Source organism: Lepidochelys kempii, chromosome 23, assembly GCF_965140285.1.
Source record: "Lepidochelys kempii isolate rLepKem1 chromosome 23, rLepKem1.hap1, whole genome shotgun sequence".
Classification (NCBI taxonomy): Eukaryota; Metazoa; Chordata; order Testudines; family Cheloniidae; genus Lepidochelys; species Lepidochelys kempii.
In genome coordinates, this window is record NC_136402.1 from 18,789,561 (window position 1) to 18,811,897 (window position 22,337).

The 22,337-nt window shown below is 70.2% G+C and overlaps 2 protein-coding genes across 2 annotated transcripts; one reads left to right on the forward strand and one right to left on the reverse strand.

The window, feature by feature from the left end:
• Nucleotides 1-2,171: 2,171 nt before the first annotated feature.
• On the reverse strand, nt 2,172-6,596 carry BCAP31 (B cell receptor associated protein 31). The gene is made up of 8 exons (XM_078850332.1): nt 6,509-6,596; nt 5,535-5,649; nt 5,098-5,198; nt 4,696-4,843; nt 4,468-4,603; nt 4,019-4,145; nt 3,552-3,652; nt 2,172-2,672 (listed from the first exon to the last, which is right to left on the reverse strand). The coding sequence occupies exons 2-8, from the start codon at nt 5,624-5,626 to the stop codon at nt 2,634-2,636; spliced, it is 744 nt and encodes a 247-aa protein (XP_078706458.1). The 5' UTR covers nt 5,627-5,649; nt 6,509-6,596; the 3' UTR covers nt 2,172-2,633.
• A 266-nt stretch (nt 6,597-6,862) lies between these two features.
• ABCD1 (ATP binding cassette subfamily D member 1) lies at nt 6,863-20,221 on the forward strand. The gene is given in 12 exon segments (XM_078850109.1): nt 6,863-6,923; nt 9,905-10,719; nt 10,721-10,780; nt 12,464-12,644; nt 14,216-14,358; nt 14,438-14,606; nt 14,764-14,858; nt 15,557-15,702; nt 15,885-16,030; nt 16,418-16,502; nt 16,733-16,858; nt 18,805-20,221. Coding segments are annotated over 12 exon segments (2,247 nt in total). The 3' UTR covers nt 19,025-20,221.
• Nucleotides 20,222-22,337: the final 2,116 nt, after the last annotated feature.

Below are 22,337 nucleotides of genomic sequence, written 5' to 3' on the forward strand. Positions count from 1 at the left end.
CGTCCATGGGGGGAGGGGGTGTCTGTAGGGGCAGGGCTGTGTGTCTGGGGGGGGAGTCTGTGTCAGTGTCCAGGTGTGTGTGTCCGTGGGGGGGTGTATGTGTCTGGGGGGGGGTCTGTCAGTGTCCAGGTGTGTGTGGGGGGGGGTCGGGGCGTGTATGTGTCTGGGGGGGGTCTGTCAGTGTCGGGCATGTGGGTGTCCGTGGGGGGGTGTATGTGTCTGGGGGGGGTCTGTCAGTGTCCAGGTGTGTGTGTGTGGGGGGTCGGGGCGTGTGGGTGTCTGTGGGGGGGGTGTATGTGTCTGGGGGGGGTCTGTCAGTGTCCAGGTGTGTGTGTCCGTGGGGGGGGTGTGTCAGTGTCCAGGTGTGTGTGTGTGTGGGGGGGGGTTGGGGCGTGTGTGTGTCCGTGGGGGGGTGTATGTGTCTGGGGGGGGTCTGTCAGTGTCCAGGTGTGTGTGTGTGGGGGGTCGGGGCGTGTGGGTGTCTGTGGGGGGGGTGTATGTGTCTGGGGGGGGGGGTCTGTCAGTGTCCAGGTGTGTGTGTCCGTGGGGGGGGTGTGTCAGTGTCCAGGTGTGTGTGTGATGGGGGGGGGGTTGGGGCGTGTGTGTGTCCGTGGGGGGGTGTATGTGTCTGGGGGGGGTCTGTCAGTGTCCATGGTGTGTGTGGGGGGTCAGGGCGTGTGGGTGTCCGTGTCTGTTCATGCTACATCCATGTACCAACTCAACCTCAATCCAACGGGGCTAGAACTGGGGGGGCTGCAGTGGCCGGTGGGGGGGGCTGTAGCTGGGGGCTCAGCCCCCCTGGGGTGTGAGCAGGGGCCCGGCCCTGTTTCTGGCCCCTTTGTCCCCCCCGCGCAGCGCGGCCCAGCCCGGAAGCAGCCCCTGGGCTGGGTTTGTTTTGAGGGAGGTGGGGGGATGCCCCCCAGCAGGGGGCAAAATCCAGAGTGACTCCAGATTCCCCCCCTCCCTGGGAGAGGCGTCCCAGGTGTCCCCCCAACCCTAGGGGCTCCGGGGGTGCTATTCCACATCAGTCTTCCACGGTGGGCAGCTTTAACGTGTCGTGTGTTGTGTCAAACCAGCAGGGGCTCCCTGACCCCCCATCCCAGAGCCCCCCCAATCCCCTGACCCCCCCATCCCCAGAGCCCCACGTCTGTGATCGTGTTAATTTCCATCCTCAGACAGCAATAAACGAGACATATCCCGGCCGGCTGCCTGTGCCTGTCTGTGGGGGGGTGGAGTTGGGGGGGAGGTGAGACATGGGGCTGCACCAACCCCCTCCACACCCCCCACTTTGTTCCCATGGAAGCTGGCTCCCAAATCCACCCCCTGGCGCTCTGCCAGCCTGAGCCTCCCTGCAACCCTCCACCCACAGCTCACCAACAGGAGGGGGGGTGGAGTGGTTAGAGCAGGGGGGGTAGGGGCTGGGGGCCAGGACGCCTGGGTTCTGTCACAGCTCTGGCAGGGGAGTGGTTCGAGCGGGGGGGGCAGGGGCTCCCCCAGCATCACCCCCCTGAGTTCTCCACGTGGGCCAAGCTGTCCTGCCCAGGAAGGTTCGGGGGAGCTGGGGCCTGGCCACGCCGCACGCTACCCCTTGGCCTAGGCTCGCCCGAGGCGCAGCCAGGGGGGCACAACAGGATCCCCCTCCAGCAGGAGATCTTTCCCCAAATGGGGGAAACTGAGGCAGGGGGCAGAGAGGCTGTGATCAGCTCATGCCCCCACAGCCAGATCTGCCCCCCCGTAGCTTTAGGCACTGGGAGGTTTGATTAGATCCATTGCCAGGCCCCCCGGCCCCCCAAGAGCCAGGCCCCCCACCGAGCTGCCAAACTCCACAGGGCAGGGGAGAGTCAGGGACTGGGCACAGCTTAAACACCCCCGAGGAAGTCCAGGGCCACAGACTTGGTCACAGGGCACCCCGTGGCCCTGACTCATGGGGGCAAACATGCACCAGCCCCCCACCCCATTTACCCTGAGTCACCCTCTGAGAGAACCCAGGCATCCGGGAGCAGGGACAAGCACATGGATGGAAAGGGGGGTGGGGACAGAACCCCATTGGCTGGACTCCTAAGTGCCTCACTTTGCCAGGAGCAAGTGGCTCCTTGCCCCCCAGGGAAGATGGAGTTGGGGACCCAGGCAGCCCACCACCCACCGTTCAACAAGGCGCCGTGCCCCAAGCCTGGCGTCTGACCCCTTTATTGAAGGCAAAGCTCAGATCGCTACAGACCCGGCCCCAGTAACAAAAAAGGCCGGGGGGTGGGGCGCTAGGCCCCTGCCAGAAACACAGGGCTTACAAGGAAGGAGTACAGCTTGAGGGGGAGGGGAGAATCACAGCTCCCCACAAACCTTGGTCCAATGGGGAAATCTAGGGGTCACCCAGCTCAGGACAGGGGGAAAGAGCAGGTCACAGAGAGGGGAAACTGAGGCACAGGGGCTTGACACCCCTGCTTGGAATGGGCACAGCCCAGTGATGGGGTAAGCGTAGCAGCCCCCCCTCCTGCGAGCAGAGGGGGAAGGGAGGGGAGCCTGACCCACACCGAATACTGTAGACTCCACCCACGGAGGAGCTGGGGGCGTGGTCCACGAGAGGCTCCGCCTACAGAAAGCAACAGCCAAGGCTGCAGGGGGGCAGGGAGGGGCCGTCACTCCTCCTTCTTGTCCTTGGGTCCCTCCTGCTGCATCTAGAGACAGACCAAGGGGGGGGTCAGGAGGGGCAGACAGACCCCTGAGGTGGAGCTCCCCCATCCACCCCTCCCCGCAGCAGGGCCCCCCCCATGGTTCTGTCCAGGACCCTCGCTCCCAGGCCGCCACCCCCCCAACCAGGACCCCTCACTCCCAGCACGCAGCCCCCCCCCCCAACAAAAGGCTCTCTCAAGCTTGAAGCTCACTCTGAGATAGCGCGGGGCCCCACCCTGGCAGCGGGAGCAGGGTTGGGCAACCGCGCCCCCGGCCCGACGCACCTGCCTGCACGTAGCCGTCACGAGGCACCGGGCACCGAGCCCACAGCCAGGCTGGGCTGGGCAGGGGAGGGCAGGGAGCCAGCCCTGCCCCCCCCCATGGCAGCAGTGCCCCCCACTCCCGACCCACAGCCCCCTGCCAGCCCAGCCCTGCCCCCCCCCAGCCCTGCTGGTGCCCCCCACTCCCAACCCACAGCCCCTGCCAGCCCGGCCCTGCCCCCCACACAGCTCTGATTGTGCCCCTCACTCCCGACCTGAACTCCCCCCACCCCCACAGCCAGTGCCCCTCACTCTTGACCCACAGCCCCCCCCACCCCATCAGCTGACAGCCCCCCCTTGCCAGCAGGTTATTTATAGGCCCCTGTGGCCAGCTAGCCGGATCTCTTACAGATCAGCTCCCAGCCAGCCCCTTGCCAGGCATGGCTGGGCTGCCCCCTGGTGGTGGGAGAGGTGCTGCCTCTCTGGGGGGCTCTGGCCAAGTGTGTGGGGGGCTGCCAGGCCCCAGCCCCACCCCCAGCTCTGTAACACATTCTGCTCCCCCATGCCCCAGAGGCCTGCCCTAGACCACAGGCTCCAGCCACCCCCCACGACCCTCTGCCCCACCTGCAGTTTGCCGTGTTCCTCCAGCAGCCGGTCGTACTCCTTGGTCAGCCCCTCAGCCTGCTTCCTCATGGCCAGCGCCTCGCTCTCCGCCTTCTCCACAGCTGGGGGGGCAGCCCAGGTTAGCCACAGCAGGGCCCCCCCGGTGGGGAACCGGCCCAGCCTTCCCGGCAGCCGAGGGGGCATAGCTGAGCCAGCGCCCGCCGGGGTGAACAGCCCGAAGCGTGGCCGGGACTGCCCGAGTGTGCAGAGAGCCTGAGCCCCCGTCCCCCACTGTGCAGCGCCTCCAGCCTCGGGAGCTGCCTCAGTTTCCCCAGAAGGGTTGTCTTCGGCCAGGGCCGCCAGGCCCCAGCTGACACGCACCAGCCATGGGGCTGGGATTCATGGGGTAACCTAGGCCAACGCTGACCTCAGGACTTAACCCCCGAGTGGCTGCAGGGGTGGAAATCCCGCCCCTGCTCCCAGCTCACCCCTCTTGCTCAAGGCCAGCTCCTCCTTCAGCTGCTTGAGCTCCTCCTTCAGCACCTCGTTCTGGCCAGCGGCCCCCGGCCCCTCGGCCGGCCGCTCTCCGACATCCACGCCAGCCTGCTTCAATTCCTGGAGGGGGGGGAGACAAGTGACCCCAGCTGGACCCCATACCCTAAGCCAGGGCCCCACATCCCCCGAGGCCTAGCCACAGCCCCTGCACCCCTGTAACCGAACCCAGGGCCCTGCCATCCAGACCCTCGGTCATAGGGCCCAACCCCCCTCCCCCACGGACAGATCTCACTTGAGGGCCCCGACTGAGTCCCCCACCCCCTGAAACACCCACCCCCTCATGAGGGCTCCAGCTTCACCCGCAAGGGGGCTGGCAGCCTGCGGATGCAGAGGATGTGGGTTGGAGCCCCACCCCCACCACGCTGGCCCCCCCTCACCCCACCTTCTTCAGCTGGTCGTTGTCCTCCATGTATCTCTTGGCCGCATCACTGGCGCTCTCCGCCTGCTTCTTACTCTGAGATAGCGCGTCCAGGAGCGTGGCCTGCTGGGAGATGAGCGTCACCAGCCGGCGCAGGAGACTGCAGGGACCCAGGGCAGCGAGGGGTTAACAGCGGAGGGGCCCCTCGCTCCCGACCCCCCACCCAGGGCCCCCCCGGCCCCCCGCACTCACAAGGAGAGCAGCAGGGCGAAGCCGGCCAGGTAGAGGTTGCGCTGGGCGCGGAAGAGTTTCATGTGGAAATGCTCCATGGTGCCCGGGTTGTTCTGCAGATTCACTTTCTCCGTCACGTCGTCGTACTTCTGGATCTCGCGCACGGCGTCTGGGGGCAGCACGGGGTTAATGCGCCGGGCACCCCGCTCCCAGCCGGGAGCCCGAAGGAACCCAGGCGTCCGGGCTCCCGGCCCCGCCCCCAGCCCTGACCCACCAGACCTCGATCCCCCCCAAAGCCAGGGAGAGAACCCAGGAGTCCTGGCTCCCAGGTTCCCACCCTAAGGGCGTTGGGTCACAAGGGTAAGTATGCCCCCCGGCCGGCCCCCAGTGCCCCCCGGCCGGCCCCCAGTGCCCCCCGCTCACCAAGCAGCAGCAGGATGAGGATGACGATGAGCACCACGAAGAAGGTGTTCCCATAGGTCACCACCAGCCGGACCAGGCGGGACCGGAAGATTTTCTGCCATCTGCCGGGAGTGGGAGAGGATCACACAGGCAGCCCCCCAACCCCTCCTTCCCATCATGTGCCCAGGCCCAGCCCACCAGAGGCCCCCCCAACCCTGCAGGGATATGGGGACAGAAGCAGACCCCAGGTTCCCCCGAAGAGAGACAGGGGTGACTCCGCTGGGACCCCAGCAGAGAGGTGCCCACCGCCCCACGGGGAACGGGAGATGGAGCCTCCAGACCCCTGGGAGGCCAGCCCAGCCCCCCAGCACCAGGGCAGGCTCCCCGCCAGGAGGGGGAATATCAGCAGAGAACCCAGGAGTCCTGGCTCCCTGCCCCCACCGGGATGGGGGCCCCACCTGGGTGCAGAGATGAAGGGGACGCAGAGGAGCAGGACGGCGAAGACCTCGGCGTAGAGAAACGTGGCCACAGCCGTCCACTGCAGGCTCATGGCGGCCACGGGGGGGGGGGAAGCTAGGGGGGAGGGAGAGCGTCAGCCCAGCCCACTCCCTGCCCCACTGCACCCCCCCCAGCCCCACTCCCAGCCCATCACCGGTGCCCCTCACTCCCACCCCACAGCCCCCCATCACCCTTCACCACATTGCAGCCCCCCTGCACCCCCCAGCCCATCACCAGTGCCCCTCACACCACTGCACCCCCCCCAGCCCCACAGCACCCCCCCAGCCCATCACCGGTGCCCCTCATTCCCACCCCACAGCCCCCCATGACTCCCCACCCCACTGCACCCCCCCAGCCCCACTGCACCCCCCTAGCCCATCACCGGTGCCCCTCACTCCCACCCCACAGCCCCCCATCACCCTTCACCACATTGCAGCCCCCCTGCACCCCCCAGCCCATCACCAGTGCCCCTCACACCACTGCACCCCCCCCAGCCCCACAGCACCCCCCCAGCCCATCACCAGTGCCCCTCATTCCCACCCCACAGCCCCCCATGACTCCCCACCCCACTGCACCCCCCCAGCCCCACTGCACCCCCCTAGCCCATCACCAGTGCCCCTCACTCCCACCCCACAGCCCCCCATGACTCCCCACCCCACTGCACCCCCCCAGCCCATCACCGGTGCCCCTCATTCCCACCCCACAGCCCCCCCCATCACCCTCCCCCAGGCCCTGACTGCCAGGGGAGAGCACCCCCCCCAGCACCCTCCTTGCCCGTTCCCAGAGGCCCGCCCCCAAGGGGCTCACTATCTGGCAGGGCCCCCCCCGCCCCCAAGGGGCTCACTATCTGGCAGGGCCCCCCCGCCCCCAAGGGGCTCACTATCTGGCAGGGCCCCCCCGCCCCCAAGGGGCTCACTATCTGGCAGCCCCTCACCAGGCCTCTAGCCGACGGGCAAATTCCAGCTGAGCTCTGCGCGCCCCCCAACCGGAAATAGGAACTGAACAGGAAGTCCCGCCCCCTCGGGCCGCCGTCCGCCAATGAGCGCACAGCTTCCTTACCGGACGGCGCCGCGCCCCATCAGCGGAAGTTCCCATCCGGGCGGAAACACTTCCCTCGTGGCGCCGGAAGAGATTCTCTCCCATACCGGAAGTGCAGCCATGACATCTAGCGAGGCGGCGGCGGCTTCCTGGGCCGCACCGGAAGTACAGCCATAAAACCCGAACGGGGCGGAAGCGCCGTGCTGCTCCCAGCGGAAGTGACGCCACAGCTAGTACCGGAAGCGCCGCCATGGCAGCTACCGAGGCGGAAGTGGTGTGGCTGGGAATTGCCGGGCGGGAAGCCGCGGAGCGTCAGGGCGGGACTCAGCGGCCAGGAGCCCTCAGCCGGGCCGGGGGGGCCGGACCCTGGTTCTGGGCCCCCCCCCCCGGCCCGGCCCCGCCCGGCCCGGCCTGTGCCCCTCGCTCGCTTCCCGGCCCCGGGGAAACTGAGGCACCAGGAAAACTCCCCTGCAGAAACCCGGCCCGGAGCCGCCCCGAGACCCCCCCCGGGGCACCCTGGGGTGCAGAGCGGGGAGATGGGGGGGGTCTCTGCTCCTCCCCGTCACAGGAACCAGGCGCCGCCCCGTGACAGCAACGGGCAGCCGCGTTAACCCACGGAACGGGCGGCTGCGGGCCGGGAGTGACGGGCACCGGCAGGCTGGGGGGGCAGGGCCGGGCTGGCGGGGGGCAGGGCCGAGAGTGAGGGGCACCCGCAGGCTGGGGGGGCAGGGCCGGGCTGGCGGGGGGCAGGGCCGGGAGTGAGGGGCACCCGCAGGGTGGGGGGGCAGGGCCGGGCTGGCGGGGGGCAGGGCCGGGAGTGAGGGGCACCCGCAGGCTGGGGGGGCAGGGCCGGGCTGGCGGGGGGCAGGGCCGGGAGTGAGGGGCACCCGCAGGGTGGGGGGGCAGGGCCGGGCTGGCGGGGGGCAGGGCCGGGAGTGAGGGGCACCCGCAGGCTGGGGGGGCAGGGCCGGGCTGGCGGGGGGCAGGGCCGGGAGTGAGGGGCACCCGCAGGCTGGGGGGCAATCAGGGGTTTCTCTCTCTCTCCCAGCTCCTGCCCTTTGGCCGACCTCGGGCTGCCTCACCCAGGAGCAGCCGGGCTGTAAAAGTTCCCTGTGGGGAGGGAGATAACGGGCCCCCCCAGGGACTCTGCCCTTTGCCCCTGGGTATCACGCGCCCGCGATAGCAGCCCCGGATTGTGAGCCCAGGACGCCGGGGTTCCTGGCCCAGCTCCCTCTGCCGGCTGCTGCCCCTGCTTCGTGCCTCAGTTTCCCCTCTGCTAGTTAGGTTGGGGCACAGTCAGTAAGACCTGGGACAGAGTGCACCCCCGAAGAGCCTGGGGGACCCCCGGGGCCGGGCCACGGCCTAGAGCAGGGAGCTGAAGGAGGGAGGGGAAAGGTGGCGTGTGCTGGGCTGGAAGCAGGGACGCTGGTGCCGGACCTGGCCTGGCCAGACGTGGGGCGAAGCAGGAGGGTCGGAGCCCCAGGGCGTGGCCCCCGATCCCAGGCAGCCGGGAGAGCCTGGCGTGGGGGGCCCGCGCGTACGGGTGTGACACGAATGAATACGAGAGGAAGGAATTCTGGGGCTCCCCCTTCGGATCTCGGCTCCCCCAGGCTCAGTCCGGAGTCACCCCCCCCTTCGGATCTCGGCTCCCCCGGGCTCAGTCCGGAGTCACGCCCCCCTTCGGATCTCGGCTCCCCTGGCTCAGCTCCCCCGGCTCAATCCGGGGTCACCCCCCCCTTCAGATCTTGGCTCCCCCGACTCGGCTCCCCCGGGGTCAATCCATAGTGTCCCCCCCCCTTCGGATCTCGGCTCCCCCAGGCTCAATCCGGAGTCACACCTCCCTTCAGATCTCGGCTCCCCCGAACTCGGCTCCCCCGGCTCAATCCAGAGTCACCCCCCCTTCAGATCTCAGCTCCACCGGGCTCAATCCAGAGCCCCCCCCTTCGGTTCTCGGCTCCCCCAGGCTCAAGCCAGAGTCACCCCCCCTTCAGATCTTGGCTCCCTTGACTCGGCTCCCCCGGGCTCAATCCGGAGTCACCCCCCCTTTGGATCTTGGCTCCCCCAGCTCAATCCAGAGTCACCCCCCCTTTGGATCTCAGCTCCCCATGGCTCAATCCGGAGTCACCCCCCCTTTAAATCTCAGCTCCCCTGGGGTCAATCCAGAGTCACCCCTCCTTCAGATCTCAGCTCCCCCAACTCGGCTCCCCCGGCCTCAATCCAGAGTCCCCCCCCCTTCGGTTCTCGGCTCCCCCAGGCTCAAGCCAGAGCCCCCCCCCCTTCGGATCTCAGCTCCCTCGGCTCAATCCAGAGTCACCCCCCCCTTCAGATCTTTGCTCCCTCGACTCGGCTCCCCCGGGCTCAATCCGGAGTCACCCCCCCCCTTTGGATCTTGGCTCCCCCAGCTCAATCCAGAGTCACCCTTCCTTCGGAGCTCAGCTTCCCTGGCTCAGTCCAGAGTCACCCCCCCCTTCGGATCTCAGCTCCCCTGGGCTCAATCCGGAGTCACCCCCCCTTCAAATCTCAGCTCCCCTGGCTCAATCCAGAGTCACCCCCCCTTCGGATCTCAGCTCCCCTGGCTCAATCCAGAGTCACCCCCCATTCTGATCTTGGCTCCCCCAGGCTCAATCCAGAGGCACCCCCCCCCCTTCGGATCTCGGCTGGGCTCAATCTGGAGTCTCCCCCGATTGCAGTGGGGCAGATTCAGATCTCAGCTCCTGCAGGCTCAATCTAGAGTCTCCCCGCTCTTTGAATCTCAGCCCCCCCCCCCGGGCTCAATCCAGAGTCACCCCTGATTGCAATGGGAGCAGGGCCAGCTTTGGATCTCTCAGCTCCACTGGGGTCAATCCGGAATCTCCCCTGGATTGCACTGGGCACAGGGCCAGATTCAGATCTCAGCTCCTGCAGGCTCAATCCGGAGTCACTGCGATTGCACTGGGGGCAGGGGCAGCAGGATGGACATAACCCCCGCCCCCCGCGCCCCGGGTCCCGCCCCCGTCTCCCATCCGTGGAGCCACAGCGCCACCTAGTGCCCGCTGCGGGGCTTCTCCCCAGGCGTGTCCCGTCCCCCCCCGACGTGTCTCTATGGTCAGCCCCCCCGGGGCAGGGCATTGTGGGACCGGGGAGGAGCCGGGCTTGACATTTCGCTCCCAGCTGAGCGCGGAGCAGGACAGTGTTTGGGGGTGTGGGGCTCTTAAAGGGCCAGCGCCGTGAAGGGGGGGCAGTCCCGTGGCACCCCCATGCCGTGGTCTGCGAGCCAGGTGGCCGGGCGGCTGGCCCGGGGGGTGACGGCCAGGGCGGGCGGCCCTGGCTCTGGCGGTGGCGGCCCTGGGTGCCCGGAAACTGTACCCCCTGCTGCGCCGGGCCACCGCCGGCTCCCGGCCCGTGGCCGCCTCGACCGGCGCGGGGCCCGACTTGGGCCACGGCCGGCCCGTGGCTCAGTGGCCGGAAGAAGACGCCGCGCCCGGCGTCAACCGGGCTTTCCTGCGGCGGCTCCTGCGGCTCCTGCGGCTGCTGTTCCCCGGCCCGCTGTGCCCGGAGACGGGGCTGCTGGCCCTGCACTCGGTGGCCCTGGCCAGCCGCACCTTCCTCTCGGTCTACGTGGCCCGGCTGGATGGGCGCCTGGCCCGCTCCATCGTCCGCAAGAGCCCGCGGCGCTTCGCCGGGCAGCTGCTTCAGTGGTTGCTCATCGCTGTGCCCGCCACCTTCGTCAACAGCGCCATCCGCTACCTGGAGGGCCGGCTGGGCCTGGCCTTCCGTGGCCGCCTGGTGGCCCACGCCTACGGGCGCTACTTCCAGGCCCGGACCTACTACCGGGTCAGCACCATGGACGGGCGCCTGCGGGCGCCGGACCAGTCGCTCACCGAGGACCTGGTGGCCTTCGCCAGCTCCGTGGCCCACCTCTACTCCAACCTGACCAAGCCGGTGCTGGACGTGGCCGTCACCACCTACGCCCTCCTGGGGGCGGCCCGGGCCAAGGGGGCCGGCACGGCCTGGCCCTCGGCCATCGCCGGCCTGGTGGTCGGCCTGACGGCCAAGGTGCTGCGGGGCTGCTCGCCCCGCTTCGGGGAGCTGGTGGCCGAGGAGGCCCGGCGCAAGGGGGAGCTGCGCTGCCCTGCATGCCCGGGTGCTGGCCAATGCTGAGGAGATCGCCTTCTACGGAGGGCACCAGGTGCCAGGGGAACGGGGGGGGCTGGCAGCCTGGACGCCGGGGTTCTCTCCTGGCTCAGGGACGGGGGCGGGGGCGGGGGGCGGGCTGGGAGCCAGGACTCCTGGGTTCTCACCCGGGCTCTGGGAGGGGAGTGGGGTCTGGGGGGCGGGGGCGGGCTGGGAGCCAGGGCTCCTGGGTTCTCACCCCGGCTCTGGGAGGGGGTGGGGGTGGGGACCCTGGACTCCTCGGTTCTCTCCCCACTCTGGCAGGGGGGCAGTCTGGTGGTTAGAGCAGGGGGGAGTGGACCCCGGACGCCTGGGTTCTCTCCCTGGCTCTGGGAGGGGAGTGGGGTCTGGGGGGTGGGGACCCTGGACTCCTGGGTTCTCTCCCCGCTTTGGGAGGGGAGTGGGGTCTGCTGGGTCAGAGCAGGGGGGGCAGGCCCCCGACGCCTGGGTTCTCGCCCAGCTCGGGCAGGAGCGGGGGGGGGGGGGATTTAAAGGGCCAGCAGCCCCAGGGAGCTCCGGCTCCGCAGCCATGTTCCTCCACCTTGATTACGTTTCTCTCCCGCCCGGTTCCTCGAATCCCGCCCCAGGCCGGGTGCGGGGGTGACTGACCCGGGACTGGGCCCTGCCCGGGGCTGCTCGCTGGGACTCACGCCTCGGAACCGCCCTGCCCTCTTCCTCATTCCTGCCGCGGGCGGTGGGGGCTGGGCGCCCGGACTCCTGGGTCCTCCCAGGAGGGAGGTCTGGTGGTTAGAAGGGGGATGGGAGCTAGGACACCTGGGTTCTCATCTTGGTTCGACTTGCTTCTCTCTTCCTCAGATTCCCTTTCTGGAGCAGAGCACCCCATTCAGTGCTGCCATTCGCACCCCAAAAGGGCTCCCCTTCCCCGGTGCTGCGAACTCCACCCCCTCCGCCAGTCACCCCTCTTCCCCCCTCCAGCCTGTCTAGCACAGAGTCCCCACTCCTGGGGGGGGTCCTGGATGGGGGTTCCCCCAAGTCCCTCACTCACCCCGCCCCCGCGGACAGAGTGAGCCCCTGACGCTCCTGTCGCCCCCCGGAGGTGGAGCCGGCCCCTGACGCTCTGTCGCCCCCCGGAGGCGGAGCCGGCCCCTGACGCTCTGTCGCCCCCCGGAGGCGGAGCCGGCCCCTGACGCTCCCTGTCGCCCCCTGGAGGCGGAGCCGGCCCCTGACGCTCCCTGTCGCCCCCCGGAGGCGGAGCCGGCCCCTGACGCTCCCTGTCACCCCCCCGGAGGCGGAGCCGGCCCCTGACGCTCCCTGTCGCCCCCCCGGAGGCGGAGCTGGCCCCTGACGCTCTGTCGCCCCCCCGGAGGCGGAGCTGGCCCCTGACGCTCTGTCGCCCCCCGGAGGCGGAGCTGGCCCCTGACGCTCCCTGTCGCCCCCCGGAGGCGGAGCTGGCCCCTGACGCTCCCTGTCGCCCCCCGTGGGCGGAGCTGGCCCCTGACGCTCCCTGTCGCCCCCCGGAGGCGGAGCCGGCCCCTGTCGCTCCCCGGAGGCGGAGCCGGCCCCTGACGCTCTGTCGCCCCCCCGCGGGCAGAGCCGGCCCCTGACGCTCCCTGTCGCCCCCCGTGGGCGGAGCCGGCCCCTGACGCTCTGTCGCCCCCCGCGGGCGGAGCTGGCCCCTGACGCTCTGTCGCCCCCCCGCGGGCGGAGCTGGCCCCTGACGCTCTGTCACCCCCTGCAGGTGGAGCAGGCCCTGCTGCAGCGGTGCTATGGGGCGCTGGCTGCCCACCTGGACCTGATGCTGCTGCAGCGGCTCTGGTTCGTCATGCTGGAGCAGTTCCTCATGAAGTACGTGTGGAGCGCGGCCGGGCTGGTCATGGTGGCCGTGCCCATCGTCACGGCCACCGGCTACTCCGAGAGTGGTGAGCCAGCGGCTGGCCGGCGGGGGGCTCTGGGGAAGGCTGGGGGGCACGGGGGGGGGCTCTTGGGAAGGCTGGGGGTGCCCAGGTGAGGGGGGGGGCTGAGTTGCCGTTTCCAGCTTGCTCCGGCCTGGCCCCCCGCAGCGCCCCCCCCGGGTCCCTCTCGGCCGTTGCAGGCACCAGGCACTGGGCCGCGTTCCCGAGGGGCCCCGTCGCGCCGCGGAGACGGACGGGAGCTCGCGGCTGGATCGTCCCCTCGCCGGCCCTCGGGGAACGGGGGGAACCAGCCGCCGAGGGAGCCAAGCGCCGCCCTCCAGGCCAGGCCCAGTGCGCTGGAAACGGGGCTTGATCGTGGCCGGCCGGCGCTTGGCCCCCTGCCACTTTCCTGGGCTCAGGGCCTCGCTGGCCCCTTGCCGAGCCCGCCGGGGTTGGAGTCTCTCCCGGCCTGCGCGTCTCGTTCCACGCCCTCAGGTTTCGTCCCCTCCCTGCCTGCGTCCGCCGGGGGTTCAATCCCCGTGGGTCCCGTGTGGGCCGTGCCGGCTCTCGCTGATGTCTGCCCTGCGGGGCGCTGGCGTCCTCCCTCGCGTGGGGCCCGGTTGGCTCCCGTGGGCCGCAGAGGACAAGCTGAGCGCCCCGAATGTGGGGTCTAACTGCGGAGAGCTCCCCTTTCGATTCTCCATCAGCCACGTGCCACCTGGATTTCCTTCACCCCGGGACCGTGGCGCCCCTCTCATCCGCCCCCCCTGCATCCCAGAGACCTACCCCAGCCCCATCCCATCTTGAGTCCAAACGGCCAGAATGGGAGAATCTGCCCCGTAAAGATCAGCCCCTTATTCCCAGGGTGTCCCGGTCCCTGTCACTGGCTCATGTTCGACCTTCCTCAGCTGGATGGACGAGCCCGCTGTGAATTTGTTCTCTACAGAGACAGGGGTCCGGTCCCCCCTTCGCGTCTCTCGCCTGCAGGCCGATTCCTTCAGGAATTGTTGGCCCCAGAGGTGGGATCCTAGCCGCGGTCGCACCAGGGCCAGATCCCGAGTGAAATCACTGCTCTGCTCCTACGCAAGAGTCCCCCGTTCGTACCCCCCCAGGATCACATTCGCTCTTGGGGGGCTCCCAGTCAGTGGTCGTCTGCCTTGACCCACAAACCTTTCCCGCTTGCTGAGGCAGAGGCCTCCGGCGGCCTCTTTCCTTCCCAGCCAGCCAGGGCGCGGCTTGGCCGGATTCACACGCCCCGTTTGCCCGGCCATTGCACTCGCTCTGTCTCACCCCCACCCCGTCTTCTGCCTTGCGTCCCCCCCACCCCATGGACATTTGCGTCAGCCGCAGACCTGTGTTCCCCACCGAGCCGAGATCCCTGCCTGGGGAGGGGGCCCCAGCCTGGAGTTCATCCAGCCACCCTGTCCCAGAGCAGGGGGGCGGAGGGTGGGGCAGCGGGGAGCCACAGGGGGAAGGGGCTGCCAGAAGGGGGTGCCATCCACACGAGGGGGTGCTTGGGCTGCTGAAAGAGGCAGAGCGTTTTGGGGGTGGACCCGGGGCGGGTAGATCTGCCCCCCCTGATTCCTGCTCCTCCCCAGACTCGGAACAGGTGAAGCGAGCCGCGCTGGAGATGAAGGAGGAGGAGCTGATCGGTGAGAGGACCGAGGCCTTTACCACGGCCAGGAACCTGCTGACCGCAGCTGCCGACGCCACCGAGAGAGTCCTGGCCGCCTACAAGGAGGTGAGGGGGGGCCGGACGCCTGGGTTCTTTCCCCGCTCTGGAAGCCCGGACGCCTGGGTTCTAACTCCCTCCCCCGCAGGTGACGGAACTGGCCGGTTACACCGCCCGGGTCTATGAGATGTTCCATGTCTTTGAGGACGTGCAGCTTGGGCGCTTTACCCGGCCCGGCGAGGAAGAGGAGGGCGGGGACCAGGCCACAGCCGTGATGAGGCCCGGGGTGCGCGTGGAGGGACCCCTCAGGATTCGTGGTGAGCCCTGGGGCAGCGTGGCAGCCATTTTTGTGGGTCCTGCTAAAATGGGTCTTCTCTGAAATGTGTGTGTCCCCGCACCCCCTGCTGGATGGGACGAGCCCTGCGGTTAATTCTTTCTCTCTGCCTCCCCCCTTTGCCTCCGTTCGCCCCCCAGGCCGGGTCGTGGACGTGGAAAGTGGAATCATCTGTGAAAACATCCCAATTATCACCCCCACCGGGGACGTGGTGGTGGCTGCCCTGAACCTCAGGGTAAAGTGGAGCCCAGAGCCGGGCTAGCAGGGGCTGCAGTTCGGGAGTGAGGGGCACCGGCAGGGCTGGGGGGGCAGGACCGGTCTAGCGGGGGGCTGCAGTTCGGGAGTGAGGGGCACCAGCAGGGCTGGGGGGACAGGTAGGGCTGGGCTAGCAGGGGGCTGCGGGTCGGGAGTGAGGGGCACCGGCAGGGCTGGGGGTCAGGGCTGGGCTGGCAGGGGGCTGCGGGTCGGGAGTGAGGGGCACCGGCAGGGCTGGGGGTCAGGGCTGGGCTGGCAGGGGGCTGCAGGTCGGGAGTGAGGGGCACCGGCAGAGCTGGGGGGGGCAGGGCTGGGCTAGCAGGGGGCTGCGGGTCGGGAGTGAGGGGCACCGGCAGGGCTGGGCTAGCAGGGGCTGTGGGTCGGGAGTGAGGGGCACAGGCAGGGCTGGGGGGAGCCCAGGGAGTGAGGGGGGCTGGGGGAGGAGCTGGGGAGGGGGCTGGAAGGGGCGGAGCCAGGGGAAGTCGTGGGGGGGGGCTGGGAACCTGGCGTGGGGCTCACATGGGGGGTGGGTATCAGGTAGCAGGGCCCTGCCCCATCTCTGAGCCCTCCCCACGTCCTAGAGACCCCGGGGGAGGCTGGGAGCCGGGGGGGGGCAGGGTTTCCCTCTCTCTGCCCCCCTGCAGGGGGGGGGTCTCACGTCTCTGGCTCCCCCTGCAGGTGGACGGGGACATGCATCTGCTCATCACTGGCCCGAATGGCTGCGGGAAAAGCTCCCTCTTCCGGATCCTCGGGGGGCTCTGGCCGGCCTACGGGGGGGTCCTCTACAAACCACCCCCCCAGCGCATGTTCTACGTGCCCCAGAGGTGTGGGCTGCCCGGACGCCTGGGTTCTCTGCCGGGCTTGGAGGGGAGGGGGGTCTGGTGGTTGGGGCGGGGTCTGGGAGCCAGGACGCCTGGGTTCTCTCCCCGGCTCTGGCAGGCCAGTGGGGGCCGGTGGGTCAGAGCAGGGGGCCCAGGAGTTTGTTTACCCCCCATGTTTCCCGTAGGCCCTACATGTCGGTGGGCTCCCTGCGGGAGCAGGTGATCTACCCCGACACGGCCCAGGACATGGCGCAGAAGGGGCTGACGGACGCCCACCTGGAGCAAATCCTCGGCGTCGTCAACCTCAACTACATCGTCCAGCGGGAGGGAGGTGGGTGCGGGGGGCACGGGGCAGAGTGCGGGGGGAGGGTCAGCGGGTGATGGGGGCAGAGGGAGGGTGACAGGCCAGGGGGGCCATAGGGGGGACGGGGCAGAGTGGGGGGGGTGGGGGGAGGGTCAGTGGGTGATGGGGGCAGAGGGAGGGTGACAGGCCAGGGGGGGCCATAGGGGGGACGGGGCAGAGTGGGGGGGGTGGGGGGAGGGTCAGCGGGTGATGGGGGCAGAGGGAGGGGGACGGGCCAGGGGGGGCCATAGGGGGGACGGGGCAGGGTGGGGGGGAGGGTCAGCAGGTGATGGGGGGTCACGGGGGAAGAACTAACACCCCCCCCAAGCGAGTGACCAATGAGGCATCTCCTTTCCCCCATGGGGGCGGGGCCAGGCTGGGAGGCCGTCTGCGATTGGAAGGACGTCCTGTCGGGGGGTGAGAAGCAGCGAATGGGGATGGCCCGCATGTTCTATCACAGGTCAGTGACCCCCGCCAGGACGCCCCTCCCCCCCCAGGGATTCCCCCCTCCGCCCCCCTGCAGCTGAGTCCCTGCCCCCCCCCGAGCTGGGCCCTGAGGGTGGGGGTGATGGGGGTGGGGGAGGATTTGGGGGGCGGGGTGGTAGCTGCTCCCCTTGTTGCCAGGGGGAGGCGTGGGGGGGGAGTTGGCTCGGGGTCTGCCCCCCCCCCATCCTGACACCTGCCCCCCAGGCCGCAGTACGCCCTGCTGGACGAGTGCACCAGCGCCGTGAGCATCGATGTCGAGGGGCGCATCTTCCAAGCCGCAAAGGATGCTGGGATCTCGCTGCTCTCCATCACCCACCGGCCCTCACTATGGTACGGCCCCTTTCCCCCTGCCCCGCTATGGTACGGCCCCTTTCCCCCTGCCCCGCTATGGTACGGCCCTTTCCCCCTGCCCCGCTATGGTACGGCCCATCCCACCCCCGCTATGATACACCCCATTCTTCCCAATGGGCCACTCCCCGATCCTGACCTCTGACCTCAACCAGCCCAACCCCAGCCCTTGACCTTAACCCCGCCTCCTGACCTATGACCCCGACCCCAGCTCTCATCTGACCATAACCCTGACCCCGCCCCTGGATCTTGACCCCACCCCTGACCACAATGCAGAAGGGGGCGGGGCCAGTGCCAGGGTGGGGGGAGAGTCCAGCCAGGGGTCCCCCCAGCAGGGAGCCCCCCGCCCCCCGCGGCACATATCACCCCCCCCTCACATGCCGGCACCCCCCTTCACCCAGCCACCAGCCCCCCTGCATAGCACCCCCCCAATTCTCTGCCCTCTTCTCCCCGAGCCCCCCCAGGTCCCCTGCAAGGATTCTCCTCATTCCCCCCCCACCCAGAACCCCGGCCCCCCTCCCAGCAGCCACCACGTCCGTCCCCGGGAGCCAGCGTGGGCAGGGGGGCATGGCCAGGCCCTGGCCAGACAATGGCCCTTTGTTCCCAGCCCCCGGGTACCCGCAGGGCTGGGGGGGCCGCGGGTCGGGAGCGAGGGGCCCCCGGGGGCTGTGGGTCGGGAGCGAGGGGCGCCGGCAGGGCTGGGGGCCGCGGGTCGGGAGTGAGGGGCCCCGGGGGGCTGTGGGTCGGGAGCGAGGGGCGCCGGCAGGGCTGGGGGCCGCGGGTCGGGAGTGAGGGGCCCCCGGGGGCTGTGGGTCGGGAGCGAGGGGCGCCGGCAGGGCTGGGGGGCCGCGGGTCGGGAGCGAGGGGCCCCCGGGGGCCGCGGGTCGGGAGCGAGGGGCCCCCGGGGTCTGCGGGTCGGGAGCGAGGGGCCCCCGGGGTCTGCGGGTCGGGAGCGAGGGGCGCCGGCAGGGCTGGGGGCCATGGGTCGGGAGTGAGGGGCCCCTGGGGTCCGCGGGTCGGGAACGAGGGGCGCCGGCAGGGCTGGGGGCCACGGGTCGGGAGTGAGGGGCCCCCGGGGGCTGTGGGTCGGGAGCGAGGGGCGCTGACAGGGCTGGGGGCCGCGGGTCGGGAGCGAGGGGCCCCCGGGGGCCGCGGGTTGGGAGCGAGGGGCCCCCGGGGTCTGCGGGTCGGGAGCGAGGGGCCCCCGGGGGCTGTGGGTCGGGAGCGAGGGGCGCTGGCAGGGCTGGGGTCTGCGGGTCGGGAGTGAGGGGCGCCGGCAGGGCTGGGGGCCACGGGTCGGGAGCGAGGGGCCCCTGGGGTCCGCGGGTCGGGAACGAGGGGCGCCGGCAGGGCTGGGGGCTGCGGGTCGGGAGTGAGGGGCCCCCAGGGGCTGTGGGTCGGGAGCGAGGGGCACCGGCAGGGCTGGGGGCCGCGGGTCGGGAGTGAGGGGCCCCCAGGGGCTGTGGGTCGGGAGCGAGGGGCACCGGCAGGGCTGGGGGCCGCGGGTCGGGAGTGAGGGGCCCCCAGGGGCTGTGGGTCGGGAACGAGGGGCGCCGGTAGGGCTGGGGGCCGCGGGTCGGGAGCGAGGGGCCCCCGGGGGCCGCGGGTCGGGAGCGAGGGGCGCCGGCAGGGCTGGGGTCCGCGGGTCGGGAGCGAGGGGCCCCCGGGGGCCGCGGGTCGGGAGCGAGGGGCGCCGGCAGGGCTGGGGGGCCGCGGGTCGGGAGTGAGGGGCCCCCAGGGGCTGTGGGTCGGGAGTGAGGGGCCCCCGGGGTCCGCGGGTCGGGAACGAGGGGCGCCGGCAGGGGCTGGGGGCCGCGGGTCGGGAGCGAGGGGCCCCCGGGGGCCGCGGGTCGGGAGCGAGGGGCGCCGGCAGGGCTGGGGGCCGCGGGTCGGGAGCGAGGGGCCCCGCTGACCCTGCCCCCCCCCAGGAAGTACCACACCCACGTGCTGCAGTTCGACGGGGAGGGCGGCTGGAAGCTGGAGCGTCTGGACGCGGCCGCCCGGCTCTCGCTGACCGAGGAGAAGCAGCGGCTGGAGACGCAGCTGGCCGGGGTCCCCCGAGTCCAGCAGCGCCTGGCCGAGCTCTGCCAGATCCTGGGGGATGACGTCTCCCCCAGCCCGGCCGGGGCCCCCCACAGCTCGGCCTGAAACATGGGGGGGATCCCGCGGGGCACCGCCTGTTGCCCCCAATACGGTGTGTGCGGGGGGGGGACCGTTAAAAGTCCCCTGGGAGTTGGGGTGACCCTTGCTGCCCCCCATCTCCCAGTCATTGAAGTACAGGGCCCCTCCCCCTGCCCAGCTCCCCAATTGCCCCCCCACCACTAAGCATTTCAGGGGTCTTCTGCAGCACCCCCACTTTTAGTGCACTTAATGACTCTTCCCCGCTCCTTTGGAGGCGGCCTGCACTGTGAAATGGGGGGCTCATGCCATCCCCCAGCTCCTCGGTTCCTCGCGGCGCCCAAAGAATCCATGGCCACGGCCAAGACCCGCCCCCCGACCCGCTGGCGCCCCAGGCCTCTCTCCGGCTTCCCCTGGACCCTCAACGGTGTGGGGGCGCACAAGGGCAGCGGGGCATGCTCACGGCTCCCCCGTGGCAGGGCCCCCCAGGATTTTCAGGGCAGAGCTTGCTGATCCCAGACCCCCGTGACCCCCCCAGCAAGCCGCACAAGGCTTTATACTAACCCAGCCTGGAGAATGTCACTGCTGGTGGGTGCAGAGGAACCAGCCTGTTGCTTCGATTCCACTTTGACTTAATCTGGTTGGAGAACCAATTTAAATCCCTGTGTGGACGCTCTGAATTCTCTTTAAGGAGGAGTTAAACTGGTTTAAAGCCCCATGTGGATGCTCTTAATTCAATTTACAAACCAGGTCAGTGGCTGGTGCTTAAACGGATGTAAAGTTAAACCAGTTTAAATCCCCCTCGGGATTTGAAGTGGTTTAAAATTTGCACCCGGGGTTTAAACTGGTTTAAAATATTGCACCTCAGGCCACGTCCACACTTGGGAGCTCGTGGCGGCTGTACCGATGTATCTGCTGCCCCAGGGCTCCCCTCAGCTCACCCTGCCCCCATCCCCTCTCTACCCCCCCATTGGCCCTGCCCCCACTGTCCTCCTGTCCCCCACGATTCATCTTCACCCCCCTGTAGCCACCCCTCCTTTCCCTCCTAGCCCCCCGGGTCTGGACCACTTGTCCCCATTTCCCCATGGAGGGGGGCTCTGCCAACCCGGGGGGATCGTTCCCCAGCCCCCCCATTGCAAGGGGTAGAGTCCGACTATGCAATGTGCCCCCCCAGCCCGGCTGGTGCCTTATGAGCCGACAGAGGCCAGTAAAAGAAACCCAGAGAGACCCCCGTGTCTGGTGTGACTCATTGGGCTGGGGGGGATGTGGGGGGGCTCGGAGGGGGCACTATGGGGTGGGGAGCAGGCCAGGGGGTGCTCTCCCCTGGCAGTCTGGGCCCTGGGGGGTCTGGGGGTATGTGGGGGGGTTGTGGGGGGTGCGCTCCCCTAGCAGTCTGGGCCGTGGGGGGTACGTGGGGGGGCTGATCTCCCCGGCAGTCCGGGCTGGGGGGGGGGCGGGGCGGTGAACGCTTGGGGTGGGAACCCAGGCGTCCTGGGACGGGGCCCTGAGTTCCGAGGCATGGCCAGCAGGGGGGCGCCCGTGGCCTGGCACGTCGGTCCCGCTGGGGCGGGGTGTGGGGCGGGGTGTGGGGCTGGCTGGTCGCGGTGCAGTGTGGGGGAAGCCTGGTGCAGTCCATGAGTTCAGACCTGCTCGGAGCCGGGACCGGCGGCGCCGCAGCCGGGTAGGGGGGAGTGGGGCCCCCCGGGGGGGGGAGTGGGGCCCCCCAAGCCATCTCCTTAACACGCCCCCCGGTCCCGCCCCGCCTCAGTTTCCCCCAGTCCCACTGGCTGGGGGATGCTCGCTTCTTAGGATGCGAATCCGCCCCCTTTAATCCGGGGCGGGGGGTGACGGGGAGTTTGGGGGGGCAGTTGCTTCCCTTGCCCCCCATTGGGGTGCCTGAGAATTTCTTAGGGAGACCCTAAATATCTTCCCCTTCAGTATGGAACGTCACCCCCAAAACTCTGGCTGCACCCCCGGCTCCTCACCCCCCTGAGACCCCCCCCACCCGATCCTCACCCCGCTGAGATCTCCCTCAAACGGATCCCCACCCCTCGGCCCCCCAACCCCCCGGAGCCAGTGAACCCCAATTCCCTGAAGATCCTGCAGCATGTGTCCCCCGGAATGGAGAAACCCCCCCTCACTGCCCCCCAAATCTACAGCAACCCCCTCCGCAGGCAGCCTGGCTCCTTGCCACGCCCCCACCCTGGGGAGCCCCCCCATGAATCTCCCCCCCCCTTGGGTGTCTCTCCCCAGCCAGCGCCCCTCAGCGTCTTTCTCCACGTCCCCTCTGCCAGCGCCCGGTTCCGCCCCAAACCCGGTAGCCCCAGGGGCCACCCTGGGAGCCCCCCGGCAACACCGGCCCCGCCCCTGAGCTCCTGTGACCCCAGTCGGCGCCCCCCAAAGGGGACCGGCCCCTGCCCCCCATTCCCGCCGCCCGGAGCCAGCTCGTCCCGGGTTAATGCCGGATTCCCGTGGCCGGGCGGGGGGGGTCAGTGTCCAGGGCCCCTCATGGGCCTCGGGGTCCCCGGCTGCAAATCCTTTAAAGCTGCCTCGGCGGAGCCAAAAAACAGCGATTAGCCCCCCCGGGTCCCCCCCACGCAGGGCTGCGGGTCGGGAGTGAGGGACAGCAGACGGGGAAGGGGGGGAATAGGACCCGCAGCCCCCCCCCAGCTCTGCCGGTGCCCCTCACTCCCGACCCGCAGCCCCCCGCCCGCCCGGCCCTGCCCCCCCAGCCCTGCCGGTGCCCCCCACTCCCGACCCGCAGCCCCCCAGCCCGCCCGGCCCTGCCCCCCAGCCCTGCCGGTGCCCCCCACTCCCGACCCGCAGCCCCCCGCCCGCCCGGCCCTGCCCCCCAGCCCTGCCGGTGCCCCCCACTCCCGACCCGCAGCCCCCTCTTCTGCCTTGTCCGGGTGCCAGCCTGGTTCCCCCATTTCGCATCCCCCCCCCCCGGTTAATTTCTCTCTGCTCCAATCTCAGCTGCTCTGGCTGCCTGAGGATTAAATGAACCCGCCCCGCCCCGCCCCCACCTGCTCTGGGCTCCCCCCCCCCCCCCCCCTGGGCCACCAGGGCCAGGCTGGCACAACAGGGCACGCGGGAAACTGCCACACGGCTACCAGTTGAACCAGTGCACACAGGTGTGTGCGGGGAGCTGGGGCTGCGGGTCGGGAGTGAGGGGCACCGGCAGGGCTGGGCTGGGGGGGGCAGGACTGGGCTGGCAGGGGCTGCGGGTCGGGAGTGAGGGGCACCGGCAGGGCTGGGGGGGGCAGGGCTACTCTGAGATAGCGCGTGGGGCACCGGCAGGGCTGGGGGGGGCAGGGCTGGGCTGGCAGGACTCTGAGATAGC